Raw genomic sequence first — 20,362 nt, 5'->3', positions numbered from 1 at the left:
AACTGAGGTTGGCTTTAAAGGAGGATTTGAATATCAAAAAAAGTAAACAATGTTTGTTTGGACAGTTTTGGTCCGTGAAAGTAAAGAAGTCGTGAATAGAATAAATCTGATGGTTAAAGTTAAAACATAAAAAGTGATCAGAGGTCAAAACTCACTATTCATGGTGCATGTATTATTGACCAACAACAGTTAAAGTTATTAAAAGATCTGGTCAGAAAAGTAGAATCTGGTTTGGATATTTCATATCCTTTTTCCATTTCAGAATATTTAATATGCAAATAACTTAGAAATTTATAAAATATCCACCACAGAGCAAGCAGACTCTGTGGAACATGAACAATAGACCCTTATAAAGCAGAGGTATGTCGAGAGCATGTGATGCTTAAGGGGGTGTGGCTCTCAGGTGGAGGCAATACACTCTTCAGGTAACACGGAGTGACTCATTCTATCACACACACACCTTCAACATTGCGGATTGGCGCGCTCATACCTTAACTCTTCAACTTAACCTGACAATCAGCTCGGGGGACTAAGGGCAGCACTTCATGAAACAGGATTCTCTCTTGAAGACTTGCAGGATTTGGACTCAAAGACAGTGATTACTTAGAAAACACTGCTGTGATCCGGCATGATTGTGTGCTGGGCTGATCTCTTGTTTTGATTTCCACTGTGCAGGATTTAATCTGTCTCCCCAGGGAACGTCATCTTAACTGTGGAAGTACGAACACCGGGCAGCACTTGCAGTGAGTTTGCTCTTTAATCTGTCTGTAAGTGACATTTTTTTTTTCAACCGCCCATGACAATGCCAGTGGTCAAAGTTGAGAAAGACTCTTCGGCGGACATCACCTCATCAGCCTCCAACCCTCCAGTGCAGACCGACGAGCAGCCCAGAGGTCGGAGAAGAAAGAGACCTCTCCAGCGAGGGAAACCCCCTTACAGCTACATTGCACTCATTTCCATGGCCATAGCCCACTCCCCTGACCGCAAGCTGACTTTAGGGGGCATCTACAAATTCATCACAGAGCGCTTTCCCTTCTACAGAGACAATTCAAAGAAGTGGCAGAACTCAATCCGCCATAACTTGACTCTCAATGACTGTTTTATCAAGATCCCTCGGGAGCCGGGGCGGCCAGGCAAGGGCAACTACTGGGCTTTGGACCCGAACGCAGAGGACATGTTCGAGAGCGGCAGCTTCCTGAGGCGCAGGAAGAGGTTTAAGCGCTGTGACCTCAGCACCTACACCTCATATGTCCATGAGACACCAGTCTTCTCTCCTGTCCAGATTGCCAGATCGGCCGCATATCCCAACTCTGTCTATCCTAACATGACGGTCAGTCCACCCTACGGGCAGCAGCTGACCTCTGCCTATTACCCTTCCTCATCTCCTCCTGGGTTTGGACCTGGTCAGACCCGCATGTTCAGCATCAATAACCTCATAGGGCACCCAACTCCAGCCAGCATGCTTGGAGGTCCAGGGCCGGAGCTGATGCAGCAGCCCAACCGGAGCTTCAGTCCCGAGGGGCATCCAAGTGAATCCGTTCCCTGCAGCCTGGGAGCCCCAGCTTTCCAGAACCAACCATGCGGAGGGGCCATATCATCCCGCTCCTCCTCACATCCCGGGTTCACCTACTCCGGGCAAAATGGCCACCCACACCACCAGAGCTCTTATGGACAGGGCCACAGCCAGGGGTATGCAGTGACAGGACGCCTCCATTCCTCAGCCCACGGGTCTGCAGAGGCCATGGACCATTACGGCAGGGTCTCCCCAGTGCCGCTGGGCTCTTTCTCCCAGTATAGCAGTGCTGCGGGTCCTATCGGCAACCCCGGGGGCTACCTGAGACACCCCACATACCCAGGGAATATGGACAGGTTTGTGTCTGCCATCTGAGCCGCTGAGAATCTCGAGCTGAGCATCTCGAGCCGAGCATCTCGCGAAGCTGGAGAACGGAACATCAGAGACTTTGAGTGAGCCAGAGATTTTGAGCCAGTTTTTCTTTGTCCGTGAGACAAACAGACTGATGAAAAACATCCTCTCCTGACACAACTGTGATTCACTTCAGTAACCCTACAACACATTTTCCGTATTGATGGTAATTTACTTTGAGATAGATGCTATAAACGTGCAGTTTAATGTCAAGGCCTTTTCGCGGCGTGTGAGTGTGTCAAGTTCATCCAACAGTGTGCAGTTGTGAGCTTTTTTTTTTTTTTTTCGTTTTTGTCATGAATTGAATGTGCAAGTTTTTATAAATTACATTACCGGTGAGTTTAAGTGACAGACTTTGAAATGTTTGAATAAATTATTGTGCTTCACGGTCATAGGCTTTGCAATAAGTGGCTTGTATGAAGAACATCGGCTTTAGTGTATTTGCATGTAATTTGTTGCTAAGTGAAAATGCATAACAGATTGCCTTTTTTTTGGAAATAAACGGATTTATATAGCACTTTTGTTCTTCAAGAATAAAACTTAATTTAAATTATTGATGTATTATTGCTATTACAGTTATAGCAAAAGCGCCAAAATGTCACATTAGAATATTTTTGTTTTTTAAATGTTCAAAGCTGAAATTTTGGTGTGGTTATCCACATTCTGATATCATATAATGCTCTAATCAAACTATAATACAAAAGAGCCTACGCCAAACAAAACAGAAAACACCCCGAACAAAATATTCCCTCCAAAAAATCTGTTTCTTTTGTGCTTGTGTTTCTCTGCGTTTCAGCTCAGCTGGTTTAAAGTGGTGTCTGGAGCCGCGGTATTACCAGTCACCATGACCGGCCTCAATTATCATGCCCAGACATCAACGCAGCACTTAGACACACAGACGCAGTTAATCTACCACACAGATCCACTAATCAAGAAAATGAATCGACTCGTAACAGGATATTTCAGCCTATCAAGTTAAGTAGTGGGAGTCCTCCATCGCCGCACCAGAAAAAAAGAAAAAACTCCTTTTACGCAAAGTCTGCATATCTGACAAGATGGGACTAGTGAGGAGACACTTCATTATAGCGAGGAAGACTCTGAACTTTCTATCAGAAAAAAAGCTTTGTTGACAGATATGACTCGCTGTCTGTATCCTTAGTTGAAAGGATCGGTGTTTTTCTGGAGTGCGGCTCAAATCTTAAAATCTGTGAGGATTTAGCGATAGTGGTGAACAGGAGTCAGATTCTAATCATTCAAAAAAGGACAATGGTTTAATTATTGTTAGAACTGCATATAAGATTTAAGTGACAGAGGTGATGATAAAGAACATTTGCTTTACAAACATCGACTCTGGTTATGGTTCAACGGCAGGCTGAAAAGAATAGAATTATTAACAATTAAACAAGGGACACAAACAGTACCAAACCTAATTAATATTAACAGCTTTAGAAAATGTGTGCAGAGTTATAGTATGATATTATAATCTGCAGCATATCCAACCACATTTAACATTAAATTCAAACACTATTATTGCACCACTTTTTTTTTGTTTAAATATTTTTTGCAAGGGGCTTTTTAAGCCTTAAATAGATAGAACGGCTGTACACAGACAGGAAATTGGGGAGAAAGAAGGGGGAAACATGCAGCAAACTGTTCCTGTTATGTTCACGTCAGAAAAAAAATAAACTAAAGAGCGACCTGACCCCGGATAAGCGGACGAAGACGGATGGATGGATGGAAACTAAATGGGCCGGAATCAAGCCCAGGCCGCTTGCACATAGGTTGCGCACTCAGACAGGTGAGCTAGTACGTCATTTAATTCATCCAAGATAGATACTGTATAATCACAGGACACTTTCTAAATTAAGTTGTATGTTTTGAGCATTTGAACAAGATCCTCCGATAGAATTGTAATTCAGGTATCAGTACTACAATCTGCTCTCTTTTAATAAATCATCTGATATTAACAAATTCAAGGACAATTTAAGCCCAACACTGAAAGGAAACAAGAAATAGCTTGACTCACGGATAAAAGGTTAATTGCTGTCACAACACAGAATGTTTCTTATGAGAACTAGCAGGTTTTACAGAAGCTCACAGACACCATTAGAAAAGAGAAAAAGGCTCGAGTATGTGAACGCTTTTCAATTGTGCTGCTGCAGTGATTGCAGAAAACTGCGGGGGAGACACATGAAGACAGCTTATTCACAAACGTTGGGTTAAATTTATAAATTCAAGCTCTGTCGAGGACCCATGGGACCCGTATATTCTCTGCGTTGGTGCACAACACAAACAGGTAAGAACACTGTGCAGCTTGCAGTGACACACATCTGTTTTCAGAATAGTGTCTGCATGTGTTGTTAAAAAGCGACAAACTGACACAAAATATTCAAAGACTTCTAAAACTGCATCACTGCCATTACTCTTGGAATGTGCAAAAAAAAAAAAAAAAAAAAAAAAGAGACCTCAACTTTAACAAATACAACTTGTTTTATTTCAGTCATACTAAAAATATGAACACTTAACAGTCAGGACAAGCTAAAACATAACAGACATAAATAAAATGAACGAAGGTGACAATAATAAACACATCAGCCGATGTATTCAACAAGCTGTTGGAGCTGTTCACTGTTCTTCACGACATCTGGCAAAGACAGCAGGGTCTGTGTGGAGAGAACATTCATTAAACATACTTACACACATTGAGTATTTACAGGATACATTAAGATGAAAAAATAAGCAATATGAAATGCATCTCTCACCTCTCTGACTTTATTGATCATGTGGTTCAACATTTGAAGCTCGTTCTCACTTTTCTGCTGGTTGTTCTGGTGGATGATTTGCTGAGTGAGACACAACAACATCGTGAACACACTGGATTACATCCTCATTCATACGACAGGTTTTTTGTTATGTATACAAATTATCCCATTAAAAGCAGATTAACAAACATGGTGGTATGCACTCAGTAATATCAGTGACTACTTCAGTACGTGAAACTGATTCTTACGTGTCTTTTTGCTCGCTCGAGGAGTTTAACTCTGGCTTGCTCCACCTCCTGCAGACTCGACTTCAGTCTCTCCACCTGCAGATAAAAATCAAAAGGACTCGTGTTGGAGAAAGTGAGCATTATTAAATCTGAAGTGTTTTCTCAATCATCAACTAAAAGTATTCTAATAAATATTCTGCATCTGAGAATTCTCACTATAAAAAGGACAGGACGATACCTCTTTCAACAAACGAATCTTCTCTTCCATGAAATGTGCTGGAGGAGCCGATTGGCCAGCGGCTTTCCTCAACTCCTCCCGCAGGAACTGAGACTCCGCCATTGATTGCTGGAGAGAACGACGAAGCTCGATCACCTCTTTTCGCAATTCCTGTTAAAAAAATTGAAAATTTGACAAAATAAGAGACAAATATATATGTTGCAAACAATTGTGACATTACGCCAAATGTGTTCTGGGTATTTTATATTTCATTAATAAATAAGGACTTTGTGCCTTACGTTACTGTCAGTCTTGTGTCTATTCAGAACTTCCTGGGTCTCCTGTACTTCTGACATCAACTTTGCCACAGTTTTCTCGTCCTGTGTAAAGAGATTACAGGAATGTTTCAGTGCTTTTCTCAGCTCAACTAGATAATTTCCATCAGTACATCTGTGCCCATTTTAAATTTGATTAGCTGCCACAGAGATGTCAAGTATTTCTTACCTGAGCTTTCTGCTGCAGTGCCTGATTTCCCCTCTCAGCCAGGCTGTTCAGACGGCTGAGTTGATTCTTGAGCTCGAGCACCTCAGACTGGTGTCTGTTGTTTGCGGCCTGCTGCTCCACCTGGAGGCCACAGCTGGAATTTAAAATACATACACATTAGAAAATGCTGGACAAGAAGCTAATCTACGTGCATCACCTTAAGTTTTGCATAATGCTCATATAAACATACAATGCTCTTCTTAACTAATTTGTAAAATGCTAAAGAAAACTCAAAACTCAAAATAAAAAAAATCTCTAATCTTTAGAGAATATATATCAAATGTATTAACAAACTGTATATGTCCCCTTATCTATGGCCCCATCAAAACAAAACTTCGATGAAGGCCTTGTACCAAAGCATGTTGTTTGAATAAAATGCAGAGTATCTTTGAGCTGGTGCTCCAGAGTTGTCTTTCACATCTGCTTTTCTCATCGCTTGAGCATCTAGTCGACTGTTGAAGTTGCAGCAACTAATTAATAAATTGAGTGAGTCAATTCTTCTGAACAAAGACATGAATTGTTCTTCAGCTCCAAGTTCTAAATTGTGAGGATTAGCGTCTATTATTGTCTAATGAGATAATGAATTCAATATAATCTGGTTTTTAAGCCATCGGTCGGCTAAAACAAGTAATTAAATGAAATCCTCCCTGGCTTAAATGATAAAACATGAACATTTTGTCATCATCTATTCAGCCCCTCATGGATGAGACATTGGGTGGACATTCATTCCAAGACAAAATTTTCACTGCTGCTAACTAAAGGTGCTGAGGGTGTAATCAATTTGGGGGATTACACTGGACAAGAAGTATGGATCATGTTTTTGATGCTGCAAAGTTGGTTTTCTGTGAAGCTCCAGAAATGTTTTGTGGAATTGGAAACTTGTGAATTGGTAATGACTGAATTTCAAGATTTGAATGAAATGTTCTTTTATGAAAAAAAATGTTGATTAATCGAGAAAAGTAATTAACAGCTGAAAAATTCTTAATGAAAATAACTTAGTGGAATTGTTGGTCGATTCATTTTCTTTCAATTAAGTCATTGTTTAAAGATCCAGTGTGTAGGATTTAGGGAGATATATTGGCAGAAATGGAATATAATAGTTATGTAATCATTGTTTGAGTCATTGAGTGTTTAATTACCTCAAAATGAGAATTGTTGGAATTTCGATATCTACCGAGGAAAGAGGGTCCTCTTCCAAACATGTTTCTACAGAAGCCAAGAAAGGACAAACCAAACACTGGCTCGAGAGAGCTCCATTTGTGTTTTTGATCTCTCACAGCTAGATCTCACTAAATCTTACGTGCAAGACCTCCAAGTATTTTTTCAAGCAAAAAATAAGCATTTCCTGCCTCCCAACTTTTCCCCCACAAAATAATTTTCTGTTTTGCTCCATTGTGCTGGCATTCTTTACAGTTTTCTAATATTTTCAAAACAAAGCAGTTTATCGATGATTAATGATGATTAATAATTAGCAACTCATCTAATAATTTAAGTTATTTTTAGTTGGGGTCCTAAATTTATTTAGTCATAACTTTGAAACCGATTCCTTCATGTTTTTTTTTTGGTCAAATCACTTACATGTTGTTGTGCAGCTCCTCCAGCTGGGCATCTTTACGCTGCAGCACCAGCTTCAGGGTGCTGCTGAGCTCTGTGACGGTGCTGTCCAGGCCGGCGAACAGCTTTGCCAAGCTGTTCTGGTCGTCATCTTCGGGCTCAAACTCTACTGCGTTCAAATTCTTTTTTGGGGTGATGGCTGCAATGCGAGTGAAGGCACTCGTCTCACTGAACAAAGTTTCACACTGTGGCTCAGGCACGTCTGAGGAGACTGAAGAGATAGTGAACAACAACTTAGATTTTCTATAGCCCAAAGTCATTAAATGGCATTTAAGCCCTCTCTGAACTGAATTCAGGGTGTTGATTGTTCAATTGTAGGCATGCAATTACCGTCCCTTCAAAATGCCTTTCAAGATTGTAAACACTGAGATGCCTGACAGTTATTACATTCTAGAAAAAGTATCACAGTACCTGGTCTGAGAGGTGTCTCTGTGTTGGCGTTTTCTTCCTTCTCAGTAGTTAATGCAACCATGATGCTGTCGACAAAGGAGCAGGAGGGGTGACGACGCTCTACGTTGTAGACTGCTTGAGACTCTTTATCCTTCAGTGGGTCTTGTTTCTAAAGAATTACAACATACAAGCCTGCATGAAAAAAAAAAAATTTTCTCCGCAGTCCACTTACCTTCGCATATTTTTTAAATCCAATTTAGTTCAACTTGCTTTCATAAAAATAGTTTTTAGAATCTTAAACCATAACTGACTAACTTAACAAAATAAGTGGTTCCACCTTCACCTCCAGTTTATTACAAATACAGTAAAGCCTTACATGCTGCATACCTGAATCAAAAATAAACATAGGCAAAGGCGGTGAAATCTGTATGTTCTGCTTTAGGTAGTTTTTACCTGGTCATTGAGAGCTGTGTGTAGCTCATTGGTCAGCCCTCGCAGTGTGTGATGCAGCAAAGTAATCTCAGTGCCCGTTTGCGCCAGTTTGTCACCGAGCTCGAGTTCGGTGGCACTGGCTTTAAACTTTGTGGTTTCCAGCTCCTCCTTCAAACTCCTGTTCTCAAGCCTGCATCGTACATACAGACAAGTTATCATGTAACAGGATACAGATTAAACAGTTTTTAAACAATTTAGCATTTAGCATAAGATTTGTTGAAATTTAATACAGCTGCATGCACACAGAGATATTTGCCTTTACCGTCATTGTCTGTTTAATAAATACGACAAAAGAATCCAACATAATATATCAAATATATTACATACCACAAACAACGCAATAAGCAACAAACAAGTTTATTAAAGTCCGTGTAAACCAAAATCAGCCATTTTCTTCTTAACACATCAAACAGGTCATAAATGTGTTTACTTAAAACATGTAAAAGCCATTCGGCCATGTAGAATTTAATTTTGGAGCTAGGCTCACAAACAGTTTTTCAACATTTCTGTGTTCAGGATTTAATGGGCGGGTCAGAAATCATGCAAATCATGGCCGCATTACGTAACGCGGCTATATGATTTGCATATACCCCGCCCTGCTGCGGAAGTGCTATAAATACGTTCAGCGCTCGGCTTCAGCGGTTCTCCCACTCGCTCTCAAGTCTCGGATAGCATTGCTTACAATAGTTTGCAGCTAGCTAACCAGTCAACCAGTCAGCTAACCAGTCATGTCTCCTCCACATCGCTCTGCATCTTTCCTGGATGCCACAGTGTGCAGGGTGACGGCGCTGTTATCTTATTTAAGTTTCCTTCGGATGACAACGTAAGGAAACGGGGGAGTCCGTTGACGCTGGTCAACTCTGTCCCCGGCTTGCATCCTCTCCTCCCGCCGACGAGGAGATGTGGCCGCTGCTGACACTCTCTGTCCCGCTGACGGTGGGTCCCACCGGCATAATGTGGCTGCCGCCGCCGCCGCCGCCACCACCACCACCACCGCAGCTGCAGCCGACCCACTCCGTCCCGCTGACGGCGGCGGCCACATTATGCCGGTGGGACCCGCCGTCAGCGGGACGGAGTGGGTCGGCTGCAGCTGCGGTGGTGGCGGCGGCAGCGGCCAGATTATGCCGGGTCCCACCGGCGGTATATGGCAGTAGTATCAGGGCCGCATTATTGGTGAGCCGTCCCAGTGTGAACGGATAATCCGGAGGCGCGGAGCGAGGGCGTGTTGATCAGACAGTCTGATAACTGCACAGGTCCTTCACTCAACTAAATACAGAGAAATGTCCCACAAAGCAACGTTACATGACCGAACAAAAGTAACGTAGTAACTGTAACTGTCTTTAGCGACTTATATGAGGAAAACAAATACCACAGCTGTATGTGGAGAAGCGTCTGTCCTCCTGTCCGTCCCCTCCCTGTCCTCCCGACTCTTCCTCACATTTCTGCTCACAAAACAGCGTCTGTCACGCTTGTCACAAGAGTGTTTAACTCACCGAGTGTTTAACGAAAATAAATCACCGCGACCGCCAGCCCTCCTGACCGAGACTACAGGAAACTGTCCCCCAGAAAACAGCCTCCGTCCCCGCGAGTGACAGAGTCAGACAGCGTCCTGTTTACTGATGGTGATTATGTATAATTATGTAATTTAGCGCGAAAAACTTCACTCCGTCACTTTCCAGGATGTTTAGTGGGTCAGGATCTCAATCACTACACGTTATAACAGCATCTATATGATTATAAACTGTCCGCGGGTTTAGATAGACAAGGGGAACACCTGGGGAACACCTGGGGAGACACCGACGTCATTAACATGACACGCTGACTGACACGCCCCCAGCGTTTCACAGCAGAAAAAGTGCTTGTTTTTCCATGATTTTGAGACCTAATTTTATATACTTAACAATTTTTTTAATCTTTCAAATTTGGCTCAGTGGTCAATGATACATGTTTCTTTGGTGTGACAAACTCATAACACAATTTTTTTGCCGCTTTACACGGACTTTAAGTAAATAAGTGCTCAGTGGTGTTGTCAACCTGACAACAATCTGCTAAATCTGGATAACGGCACATTAACTGTTTTTTTAACTTTAAACATAAAATGTATAAAAAGTCACCCACAAACAGGTGTTAGCTTAAACTTACTGAAGTTTATTTAGTTCTCCTTTTAGGTCCTCACACTGGATGTTCCTCTCACGGAGCCCCTGCAAGTTGGAACTCAGCATACGCTCACTTTCAGACATCTGCTCTCTCGCCAACTCATTCTCCATCTGCAAGAACTAACATACACAGAGACAACAGGAAATTAAACCAGAAATCCACCAGAAACCAGAAGTCATGTACTAATCCAGTGATGACAGCAGCCTTTGCTGAGTGAATGAACAAGTCTTGACTGATTTAACCAAATCAGGCGCTGTGGCAATAACTGCAGGGTTGTGCGGCAGAATGGGAGGACACAACTGTGAGAGTATCATTTGGTCTGTGAAGGCCATCTGGGTAGGGCCCAGTTTCCTGCCCCCAACTTAGTCTTCTTCTCTATCTGCAACAAGTTAGCAGCATCTTTATCCTAAATTGACAGACTTGAATGTTTGTGCATGTTTCTTTTTTTTACCTATATATCAGTATTGGTTTCACCCTGACACATAAATGTGTAATGTCAACCACACTAAAATGATACAGTAGTAGCAGTGTTTCCCACACATAAATTTATTTGTGGCGGTCCGGTCCACAATATCAACATTTGACGCGACATATTGATTTTCTATTTTTGGAGCCTCACGTCCCGTTCTCACTCACTGAAGACACTAGTCAGTGAATAGCATGACGTATAAACTCCGATATAGTGCATGGCGGTGTGGAGTTTAGTCTGCCGGTAAAACCAATGAAGAAGAGGAGGAGGACTATTTAACGCAGTTGGCTTGACCGTAACTTCCTCTGCAAAGAAGACGGCTGGCCTCATCATCGAGATCAAGCCCCCACAGAGAATTGCTGTAAAGTGAGCTGCTGTTTGCATAAGTGTGGTAAAGTGAGCCACTGTCTGATTTTTGTTGCACCTGAACTAGAGTCAATAGGGTAAGCATGGTCCTACAGCAAAGTGAAGGTCCTAAAAGATACATATAGCCTACATGCTTTTGCACAATATGTGTTCTTTATGAAGATTTAACATTTTCCTCATTTAAATCAGATGTAAGTTTTATTTCACCGATCGTTTATCAGACAAATCGAAGTGATTGTTCACTCTGATGTTGTCCATGATCTCTCCATAATGGTATTAAACCCAATTATTCCCACTGTACCTGTTGAAATTTCATAATAAAGCACTGTCTTAGCTCTGTAGGGAGTCTGCTGTGTTTGGGTAACTCCAAATATAATCTCCTATCATGCATGAAATTCGGAAATATTGTACATATTGTGTTATTCTGACTTTGACCTTTCACCAAACTAATTCCTTCCTTCCTTCTTCCTGACGTATTACTCCATCACAGGCACACATTTGGTTACATTTCACTGTGGCACTGTGGTGAAATGTTACCTTAAAATCACCTCTAAAATACATCAAATCTATTTACAGTATTCTGACCTCCTCATTGCTAAAATAGAGTTTATTCATTTGAGGTGATTTTGAGGTGAGATTTCTCCACATTCCTTTTCAAATTCCTTTTACTTGGTTTCACACATTTTTTTCATGTGTGAAACTGAGTGAAAAAGTTTATTAGAATATTTTTGTTTTGTTAAATCCAGTGAAAGATATTTTTTGGTGTGTGAAAAAAAGTCTTTTTTGTGAAACCAAGTGAAAATGTTTTCATTTTGTTAAATCGAGTGAAAAATGTTTAGGATACTGTAAATAGAGTTTATTCATTTTGGAGGTGATTTTGAGATGATATTTTTCTACTTTACTTTAACAAATGTGTACCTGTGATAGAGTAGGACATCAAGAAGAAGATGGAATGATAATGAAGAACTAACCTATGAAGGAATTAGTTTGGTAAAAAGGTCAAATGTAGGGGGATACTGTAAATAGAGATTATTCATTTTGGAGGTGATTTTTGTGGTGAGATTTTTCCACATTGCTACAGTGAAATGTATCCAAATGCGTACCTGTGATAGAGTAGAGCATGAAGAAGAACTAACCTATGAAGGAATTAGTTTGGGGAAAGTTTAAAGTCAGAATAGAGAGATCTTTTGAATTGGTAAAGTCAAAATTCAAGAAATTCCAGTACAATATTTCCAGTTTTAAGTTTTTGCACAGGGCTGCTGCATTTTGTCAGTAACCCCTATGATCTGCACCACTGCAACCTTCACGCACTAACCACCCCCTCAATAAATGGAAGGATTGCCGTTTTCATTATGCCTGGTTGGACCTGAATGAGGCCTTTTTATGGATTGTCCTGCATTCAAAACAGCTGAGAGAGCTCCACTGCCTGCAGCAAATTTTCTCTCCAATCATGATTTTTAGAGCAGAAAATTATTTCCAATCAAGACAGCAAAGAGGATACAAAATCTTTTGAAAAAGTTTACCATAAAAGCTCAAATTCAATTGTTCAGCTCCATGTTGGCTTAAAGTACAAGTGCATAAGGAGTGAGAACCAGACCAGAAGCAGAGTGGGTAAATGCATATAAAAAATAATAATAAAGAAAGGGCATTTCTTCCAAACAAATGCGGTCTAAATCACAGACACATCCCATGTCAATTGTATTAAAAAAAAGAAGTTCTACAAGTGTACGTTGGATATGGAAGACACAGAAACTAACCTCGTTCATCTCCCGGACATTGCTGAGTTGTGCACAAAGCTCTTGGAGCTGCTGGATCTCCACGCTCTGGGATTGTGAGAGGGACTGCAGCTGACTGAGCTGCCACTCACTTTGAGCCAGAGCCTGACTCAACTCACTCACATTCTGCTCCGACTGACCCAGTGACGTCTCTAGCCTGGACAGAATAAAACACAGGTAGTGACATTAGTTTCAGTATTTGGGCAACATTTTCAGGTATGTGTTGGTCTTGTCTTGGTTGTATGTGTGGCAGGGAGTTTGGTTTGCTCTCTGAATACATGCCTGTCTGTGGGTCCCATTCCTAACATTATTATTATTATTATTATTATTATTATTATTATTATTATTATTATTATTATTATTATTATTATTATTATTATTATATGGGTCAGATCAATGGGTCTTAGTGAATTTTGAAATAAGTGTAAAGTTAACAAGTGATATAAAGACATCAGAAGGAAACTTTTCTTCAATCATTTTGTCTTCGCTAAGATGCTGAATGCTGAAATTACCTATGAGTAAACAAAACCATTATCAACACTTACTCGTTTGCCCTGTCCTTGGCTTGCTGAATGTCCTTCCGTGACTGCTGCAACCTGAAACAAAAACATTTTTAGCACCTGCTTGCTGCAGTTCAGTGACATTTTTTGTCACAAGACCTCACTTGGTAATAATGTAATAGTAGCTGTGGAGGTCATACTTTGTAGTCTCAGCAGCAAGGGCCTGCTCCAGGAAGGTGTAGGAGGCCAAAGTGGAGGATACAGTAGCAGACAGCTCTGTCGCCTTCCTCTCCAGCTGACCCCTCTCTTCATCTCTTTCTGTTAGCTTCTGGCGCAGCACACCCATCTCTGAAAAGAAAAGAAAGATATGTAAGGCTGATAGAAAAGCAAACTATATTGACTGTTTATTCATGGAATGAAATATCCAAATAAAAGTTACAAATATTTATTTCAGTTTTTTACCTGAAGTCAGAATTGTCACCTGCAGATTTAAATCACCAATCTGTTCTCTGGCAGTTTGGAGATCCAAATTAGTCTGGTTCCATTCTCCTTCGATCTGTTGGGTTCATTCAAATTTAAAAAACAGTCATCCTTGTGGGTCACAGCCATCACCACAGTGTCCATATTAAATTATAAATATCTGACCTGCTCTCTCTCTTCAATGGCTTGGTCTCTAGCAGTGATATGCTCGTCCCTCTCTGTCAGAGCAGCAGCTGCCTTCTGGTTGAGCTTCAGAAGTATGGGAACAGTTTTCTGCAGAAGGCCTCTGACTGTGCAGAGCTGTGAAAAGATGACCACATGAACACCAAAAATATTACTGGATTTAAATTTCATTTAGATACGATGGTTCATAACAAAACACTGTTGGTTCTGTTTTTAGTGTTCAAATTGCATATGTTGAAAACAAGGACTCTTTTGTTAATATCATAAATGAAAAAAGCAGCAAATCCTTACATTTAAGAAACAACTGTTTATGAAAATAGCTGACAAATAACTATCGTTCAAAAGACAAAATTATTCAACTAATTGTTATAGCCCCAATTATTAGGCAACAACTTTGAGTAAGAGAAGGTTTTGTAACCTGGTGCACTTTTTGGAAAAACTTATAGGGATTTTTTAATAGTCAATGTTTTATTATGGACACAAATGTTTGTGTAAGCTGTCAATTATTTTTCTAAGATAGAAAATCGGAATCGTCCAAAATCAGTATTGGCAGGTCAGACTTTGGAAAGAAAGAAAGATCATTTCTAAGGGTGCATCTTTACAAATTGTGACTTTTGGGAATAGCTTCATAATGTGTGAAGGTATTGTAACAAGGCTACGAAGCTTATTTGAGTCTCTTAAAAAAACATTTCGAACATACTTCTTTCATCAAATTGGATTGCTCCTCTTTGGTTGTTGACAAAATGTCAGATGCAGAATTCAGCGTTTCAGTTTGGGCTTGGTTTAATGCCACCTGTTTTAGTAGGGGAAAAAAGAGAGATTAAACTCATTTGTTGAATGTATGCTGAATAGATGTTTTGTTTTTAGCCTGTCCTCTATTACCAGTTCTGGGTAAGTCTGATTTAGGGCAGCAAACAGTTCTTCCTGAGACCCCACAATCCTCTCCAGCTGTGAGATTTCTGTGGCACAGTGTGTCCTCAGCTGTTCCATCGCACTGAAGGCCTGAAAACACACAACCAGTCACACATTTAATGCTACTGGAGTGAAAAATGCTACAAAAATGTATTCAACTTTAGAAGGCAGTTTGAATATTCTCCTTTAGACAGAAAGCTACATAAAAAGTGGCCTATGAATTTTTTATTTTTTTGAGATACCGCAGTTGGCTGGCTCATCAACCAACATCAGCACAGGAATCATTTAAAAAAAAAATTTTGCCTCATCTTTTCATAACAAAATCATAAGAAAGTATACCCCTGTTTTTTTAAATACTGGCTTCATCAATTCAGAATAATGACAAGAGCATTTTGTGTTGTAAACTGCAATAGAACCACTTAAACAAAGATTAGATTTAGTCATCAAGCTAGACACAAAACACACACACTGAACTACTGAGGTCACATTTACAGTTAATATTGTTGCCATGCTTACAGCTTCCTTGGTTGTGAAGGCCTCCTCCATTTGTATTCTCATGTCATCTTTTTGGAGAAGAGCATCTTTGACCCTCTGCATCATTACCGTCTGTGTCTCCTTCGTTTTCTCTAATAGAGACTTCATCTGACCATACTGAACACCAGAGGAAAAATACACATCAACTATTTCATACCAACCGGATAATTACATCAAATCATGCTGTGACTGTTAGATGGCAAAGATATGAAAGACGCGTTAACTTACATGTGAAACAAGGCTTTGATGATCCACTTTGACATCTTCTCCTATTTGCTTCATGTTAGAGAGAGCAGTATCCGTGTCACAACTCAAAGACATCTGTTGGGACAAAGACAGACACTCATCAGTTATCAGGGTTTGAGGCAAGTTTAGTCTATAAAGTTTCAACAATTTTGCAACATAGAACATGTTTGTTATTGAATGTGTCTCACCATGGTGACCTTCATGTCCTGCATGCGCTGCACGAGGTTCTGTAGAGAACTTCCATCCAGCTCCAACTCACCAATCCTGTTCAGAGCCTCCAAATATAGTTCTCGGTGCATCGAGGTCTATATAAAATACATAATAAATGATCAATTGAACAGAAAATGTGGCCTCTGTGTAAAATCAACACAGTGGTAAACTAGACTTAAGATGTCATCATATAAAGAATCAAATAAAAAAAATGAACAAAATCTGACTGTGAAGTCACCTGACTGAGTTCAGTGTGGTCTGTCTGCACTAGCTTCTCCCTAAGGTCTGAAGGGGCCGGGCCAGCAGGACAGCCATGTGTCCTGGCTGCAGTCAACTGCTGCACCAGAGCCTCCACCATGATCATACTGGATCTTAACCTCTGCTCCAGCTCTTGTCTGGGAAGACTCTCTAGGCTGCCTGGAGGTACACTGAGAGCACGTCAAGAGAAGGAAACAGTGAGAGGCAGACACAGAAAACACAGAAAGCTGAATTTGCCATGCTGTTATCATGAATAAATTTTTTAAATAACTAATCCAAAGGCTACACTTACTTCCACAGGAGCGGGTCAGTCAGAGTGCAGGAATCGACCACAGAGAAAACCCTCCTTCTCTCAAACTGGCCAGATGTATTGACGCTGTGGTCGACCAATTTCATAGGACTGGTGCCCACACACACACTGTGGGATTCTGTAGGAGTAGCTTTTGCCGATGGGACTGGGACAGCAGAAGAAGGTGGAATTGGAGCAGAGACAGCCGCAGGATCCATCTTTCCTGTCACTAATAAGAGGAACTCTGCCATCTGCCGGAGCTGCTGCTGAAGGGGACCATCTGGAACCGAAGGAACATCCAGAACTGGCTTCTCCACTTCAGGCTGAGGCACTGCAAAAGGGTTCACGTCCACATCAGCCTCAGTGACTGGGCCTGGCTGGGCCTTGCGACCGAGTGCTGTAGAGTTAAACAGAGGACGTGGCATGGGGCTCTCCAAGTGATCTGCCCACAACCCAGCGGGGTTGACTTTAACAGGAGCTAAGAAGCTCTTTTCATCCTCAAGAGCAGAATCATCAGCCAAAAATGGGTCTGCAGCAGGATCCTTATTAGACCCTAATAAATATAGAGAGGCTCTCCGAACAACAGGACTGAGGAGTCCAAATTGCAAAGCTGATGCTACCGAGGGGCATCTTGACAGCACTTTTAAAACCTCAGGGAGGCTTTCTGGATGAGGGGCTATATCTGCCGAGTCACAAAGAACAGGTTCATTCCCATATGAACCAAGAGCACTGTCTTTTGCCTCACTGGATTCATGGGGTCCTCTGCTTAGGTGCACATCAGAGACAGGTTCCTGATGCACTGCCACAGGTACAGGAGCTGTGGCTGAGGCCGCAAGATGGCTACATTCAGAAGACCTGGCTTTATGAGACACTGAAGGCAATGCACTGTCCTCAGGATGTATCAAGTCGTATTCTGATGGTTCTTGCATTTGAGAGTGAACAGATTTATCACCAAGTGACTTTAAAGAGGCGTTAGTCAGGGACGATGTAGTGACAGCTGGTGGGTCACTATCTACCACAATCTTGCTGTTTTCCGTGTGGCTGTTGGTTTGTTCATAGTCATGTTGAATTTGATCCTGTGTAAATGAAGTATTTACACCGTTGTCATTCAGGGTCTGATTGATCACAGCCTGGTCATCAGGCAGATTGTAGGTCTTCAGAGACAATCGGGCTCCATCTGAATCTTCACCCTCACCTCTGGCACTGAGTAAAGAGTTGACTGTAAGACCCCTTTGTGTGTCAGTCGGTCCATCAGGTACCACCAAGCTTATCTGTTTTACCTCTTCCACAGCATCAAGGTTGAATGGTAATTGTTCCTGGGTAATGTTGAAGTTGCCACTTGGGGTTGATTGATAGATTTCAACATTACAGTATGGGTGATCTAAATGATCTTCACCGTTTTGCACATCTTGGTAAACAGCTAAAATGCTTGAATCAATACCACCATTCGTTGACTCACTGCAGGCCACAGTTTGGTCAGCTGGCAGAGGAACAGTCTCATCTGCAAGTCTGGTGCCATCTGAAATTTGAATCTCGCCTCCAGTGCAGTTCAGTGACTTAAAGGTTACATCACTCAGTCCATTAGCAGGCTCATCAGAACCATTTGTGGTTTCAGAGGAGGCGGAGGCGTTTACGCAAACACCATTTTGACTGCTACAGTAGGGATGATCTGCATGTTCCACTTGACGTATTTGGCTGCAGTCCAAGAGATTTGTCGAATTCACACCGTTGTCTTCTAAATGTTCACCAAGCTGTGCCTTGGGCAGAGGAATGGTCTCATCTTGTAGTCTGGTGATATCAGAGACTTCCACCTCAGCACCATCACAGACAAAGAATTTCAAAGTGACATCTTGCTGAAAAGCTCTGAAATCTTGTGTGGCACATTTTTCAGCCAAGTCCCCAGACGCCAGAGTAGCATTGGAAATTTCACAGAGACAAGCTGTGTGGGTATCAACCAGAGAGGCATGTTTCCTTGCAGGATTGTGATAGGGATGTTCTATGTGGTCACAGCACGACTGAACTATCATACTGTCAGAGATAACCGAATCTTCTGTCTCATTAGTGTTAATCATAGCTTGATTCTTGGGCAAAATAATACTTTCTTCGGTGCACACTGAAGCACCTGTAATCTGAACTTCCCCACCAGGACAGATTAAGGATTTAAATGTTACATCTCCAAATCCAGAAGCTGTCTCTGCAGTTGTCATATCCATATTGGATATATTGGTTTGTATCAATTTGGTGAATGGAGGAGATTGTGAGTATGGTTCTGGGTTACAGACAAGAACATCACCCTGTGGATTAAAATGAAAGCAGGGTAAGAAAAAGTCAGGAAAACAATTCAAACAGTTGAAGCATTTCCAAATACATGTATTCACCCACCACTGTTGTCAGTGATTTTGACTTGATTTTTGATGATGGAGTTGACAGATGCAGCATTTCATTCTCCAGACTTCTCAGAGGGGCACGTTTGCTTGAAGGCTAATATTAACAGAAGACAAACAAAATATCATTAGCTTGTTCAGTCATATTTAACAACATGCATGTCGCATATCATAGAGCAAAATTCTTACCAAGCCTTCCCCACTGGAACTTGACTTCCTGGAAGACATTACTCTGAAGTGCTGGGAACCTCCTACTACGACTGCAAATCAAGACAGACAATTCCCTATTAAAGTTTTTTTTTTTAAGAGAAAACCTGGTTAAAACTGATTGGTGGACAATGATGTTAAGCTATCTTAGAAGCAACTGACATCACGTTACGTATGAGTATCAGTTGACAGAGTTACTTTGAGATTATTAACAAAATGAATAAGCGTTGGTAACTAACCAAACATAACTTAGATGTAAGAAATAACACTAACTTAGTATACAATGTGTTGCTAAGATGATGCTAGCAAGCGTGTAGGCAAGCAAATAACTTGTTCTTAAAAGCGTTAAAGCTGGTCGTTAGCTAACGTAACGTTAAGTTACGTTAACTCAAGTCAGTTTACACACAGCTCACAGCGTTACATAAGGACAATTTTAACCCAAGAAAACTATGAATTCCGTATAGCAGCCGCTAAAATAATATAAAACCACATTTACCTTCTAACTTTAAACAGCCAACTTTAACCGGTGTAGCAAAAGTGACGAGAATAGGTTAAACAAACCAAGCGTTGAGCTGCCATCAACCCAACCGCGTTTCTTTCAAAACACAACTGTCAGCTCTGTGATTGGTCCGTTACTCTTCTTCGGTTGTTTTATGACACATAAGGCGGACGTACCGCGTACTACCACATACTACTGCCCCCAACAGGAAGTTACTGTCACTACACTAGGGCGTTTTTTGTTCCTGATAGAGAAATCTATAACCTTTCTCCTCTTTTTATGTCTTATTTAGTTTCTTTATAATTTCATGCCTGGGCATGAAACAAAAAACACATCTCTTTTGCTTTTGAGACCTTGTTTGTCCATTTAATCTGTCTCATATGTCATTTACAGCTCTCATCAAAAGATTTTGTGACATTTAACCCACCTTTTCCACATTCTTGTATTTCTCCTGTTTATTTAGGTTGCCTCACTTTCCAATCCAATAACAGCTTAATTCTAAAAATGTCCTTTGTTCATAAGCATCCCCTCTCACTCTCCTCCTCTCTCAGACTCACCACTGTAAAGCAATAGATGGAAAATGATTTGCTACAACTGTTGGGTACAGGGAGCTTTGCCACGCATGCATTATAAACACAAAAATCTACTCACAGTTAATTTCTCACTGTGTATAGAGGGCCAGTTACTTCCTCCAAATTAAGAAATATAATTGAAAGTGGAAATG

The 20,362-nt window shown here is 41.1% G+C and overlaps 2 protein-coding genes across 2 annotated transcripts; one reads left to right on the top strand and one right to left on the bottom strand.

Moving 5' to 3' along the window:
- Positions 1-458: 458 nt before the first annotated feature.
- Positions 459-2,126, top strand: foxe1 (forkhead box E1). The gene has a single exon (XM_030412880.1). It carries the CDS (start codon positions 797-799, stop codon positions 1,886-1,888), a length of 1,092 nt encoding a protein of 363 aa, XP_030268740.1. The 5' UTR covers positions 459-796; the 3' UTR covers positions 1,889-2,126.
- Positions 2,127-4,395: 2,269 nt separating this feature from the next.
- Positions 4,396-19,735, bottom strand: spag5 (sperm associated antigen 5). The gene is made up of 25 exons (XM_030434861.1): positions 19,701-19,735; positions 19,122-19,192; positions 18,931-19,029; positions 16,552-18,842; positions 16,240-16,429; positions 15,980-16,096; positions 15,774-15,866; positions 15,528-15,662; positions 14,982-15,101; positions 14,800-14,892; positions 14,082-14,216; positions 13,899-13,992; positions 13,637-13,784; positions 13,482-13,532; positions 12,919-13,093; positions 10,312-10,445; positions 8,131-8,299; positions 7,699-7,846; positions 7,252-7,498; positions 5,635-5,767; positions 5,430-5,510; positions 5,152-5,301; positions 4,935-5,009; positions 4,687-4,767; positions 4,396-4,587 (listed from the first exon to the last, which is right to left on the bottom strand). The coding sequence occupies exons 2-25, from the start codon at positions 19,158-19,160 to the stop codon at positions 4,516-4,518; spliced, it is 5,070 nt and encodes a 1,689-aa protein (XP_030290721.1). The 5' UTR covers positions 19,161-19,192; positions 19,701-19,735; the 3' UTR covers positions 4,396-4,515.
- Positions 19,736-20,362: the final 627 nt, after the last annotated feature.

This window comes from Sparus aurata, chromosome 1, assembly GCF_900880675.1.
Source record: "Sparus aurata chromosome 1, fSpaAur1.1, whole genome shotgun sequence".
Taxonomy (NCBI): Eukaryota; Metazoa; Chordata; class Actinopteri; order Spariformes; family Sparidae; genus Sparus; species Sparus aurata.
Note: the sequence above shows the minus strand (reverse complement) of the source record. Positions and strands in the feature narration are given on the sequence as shown.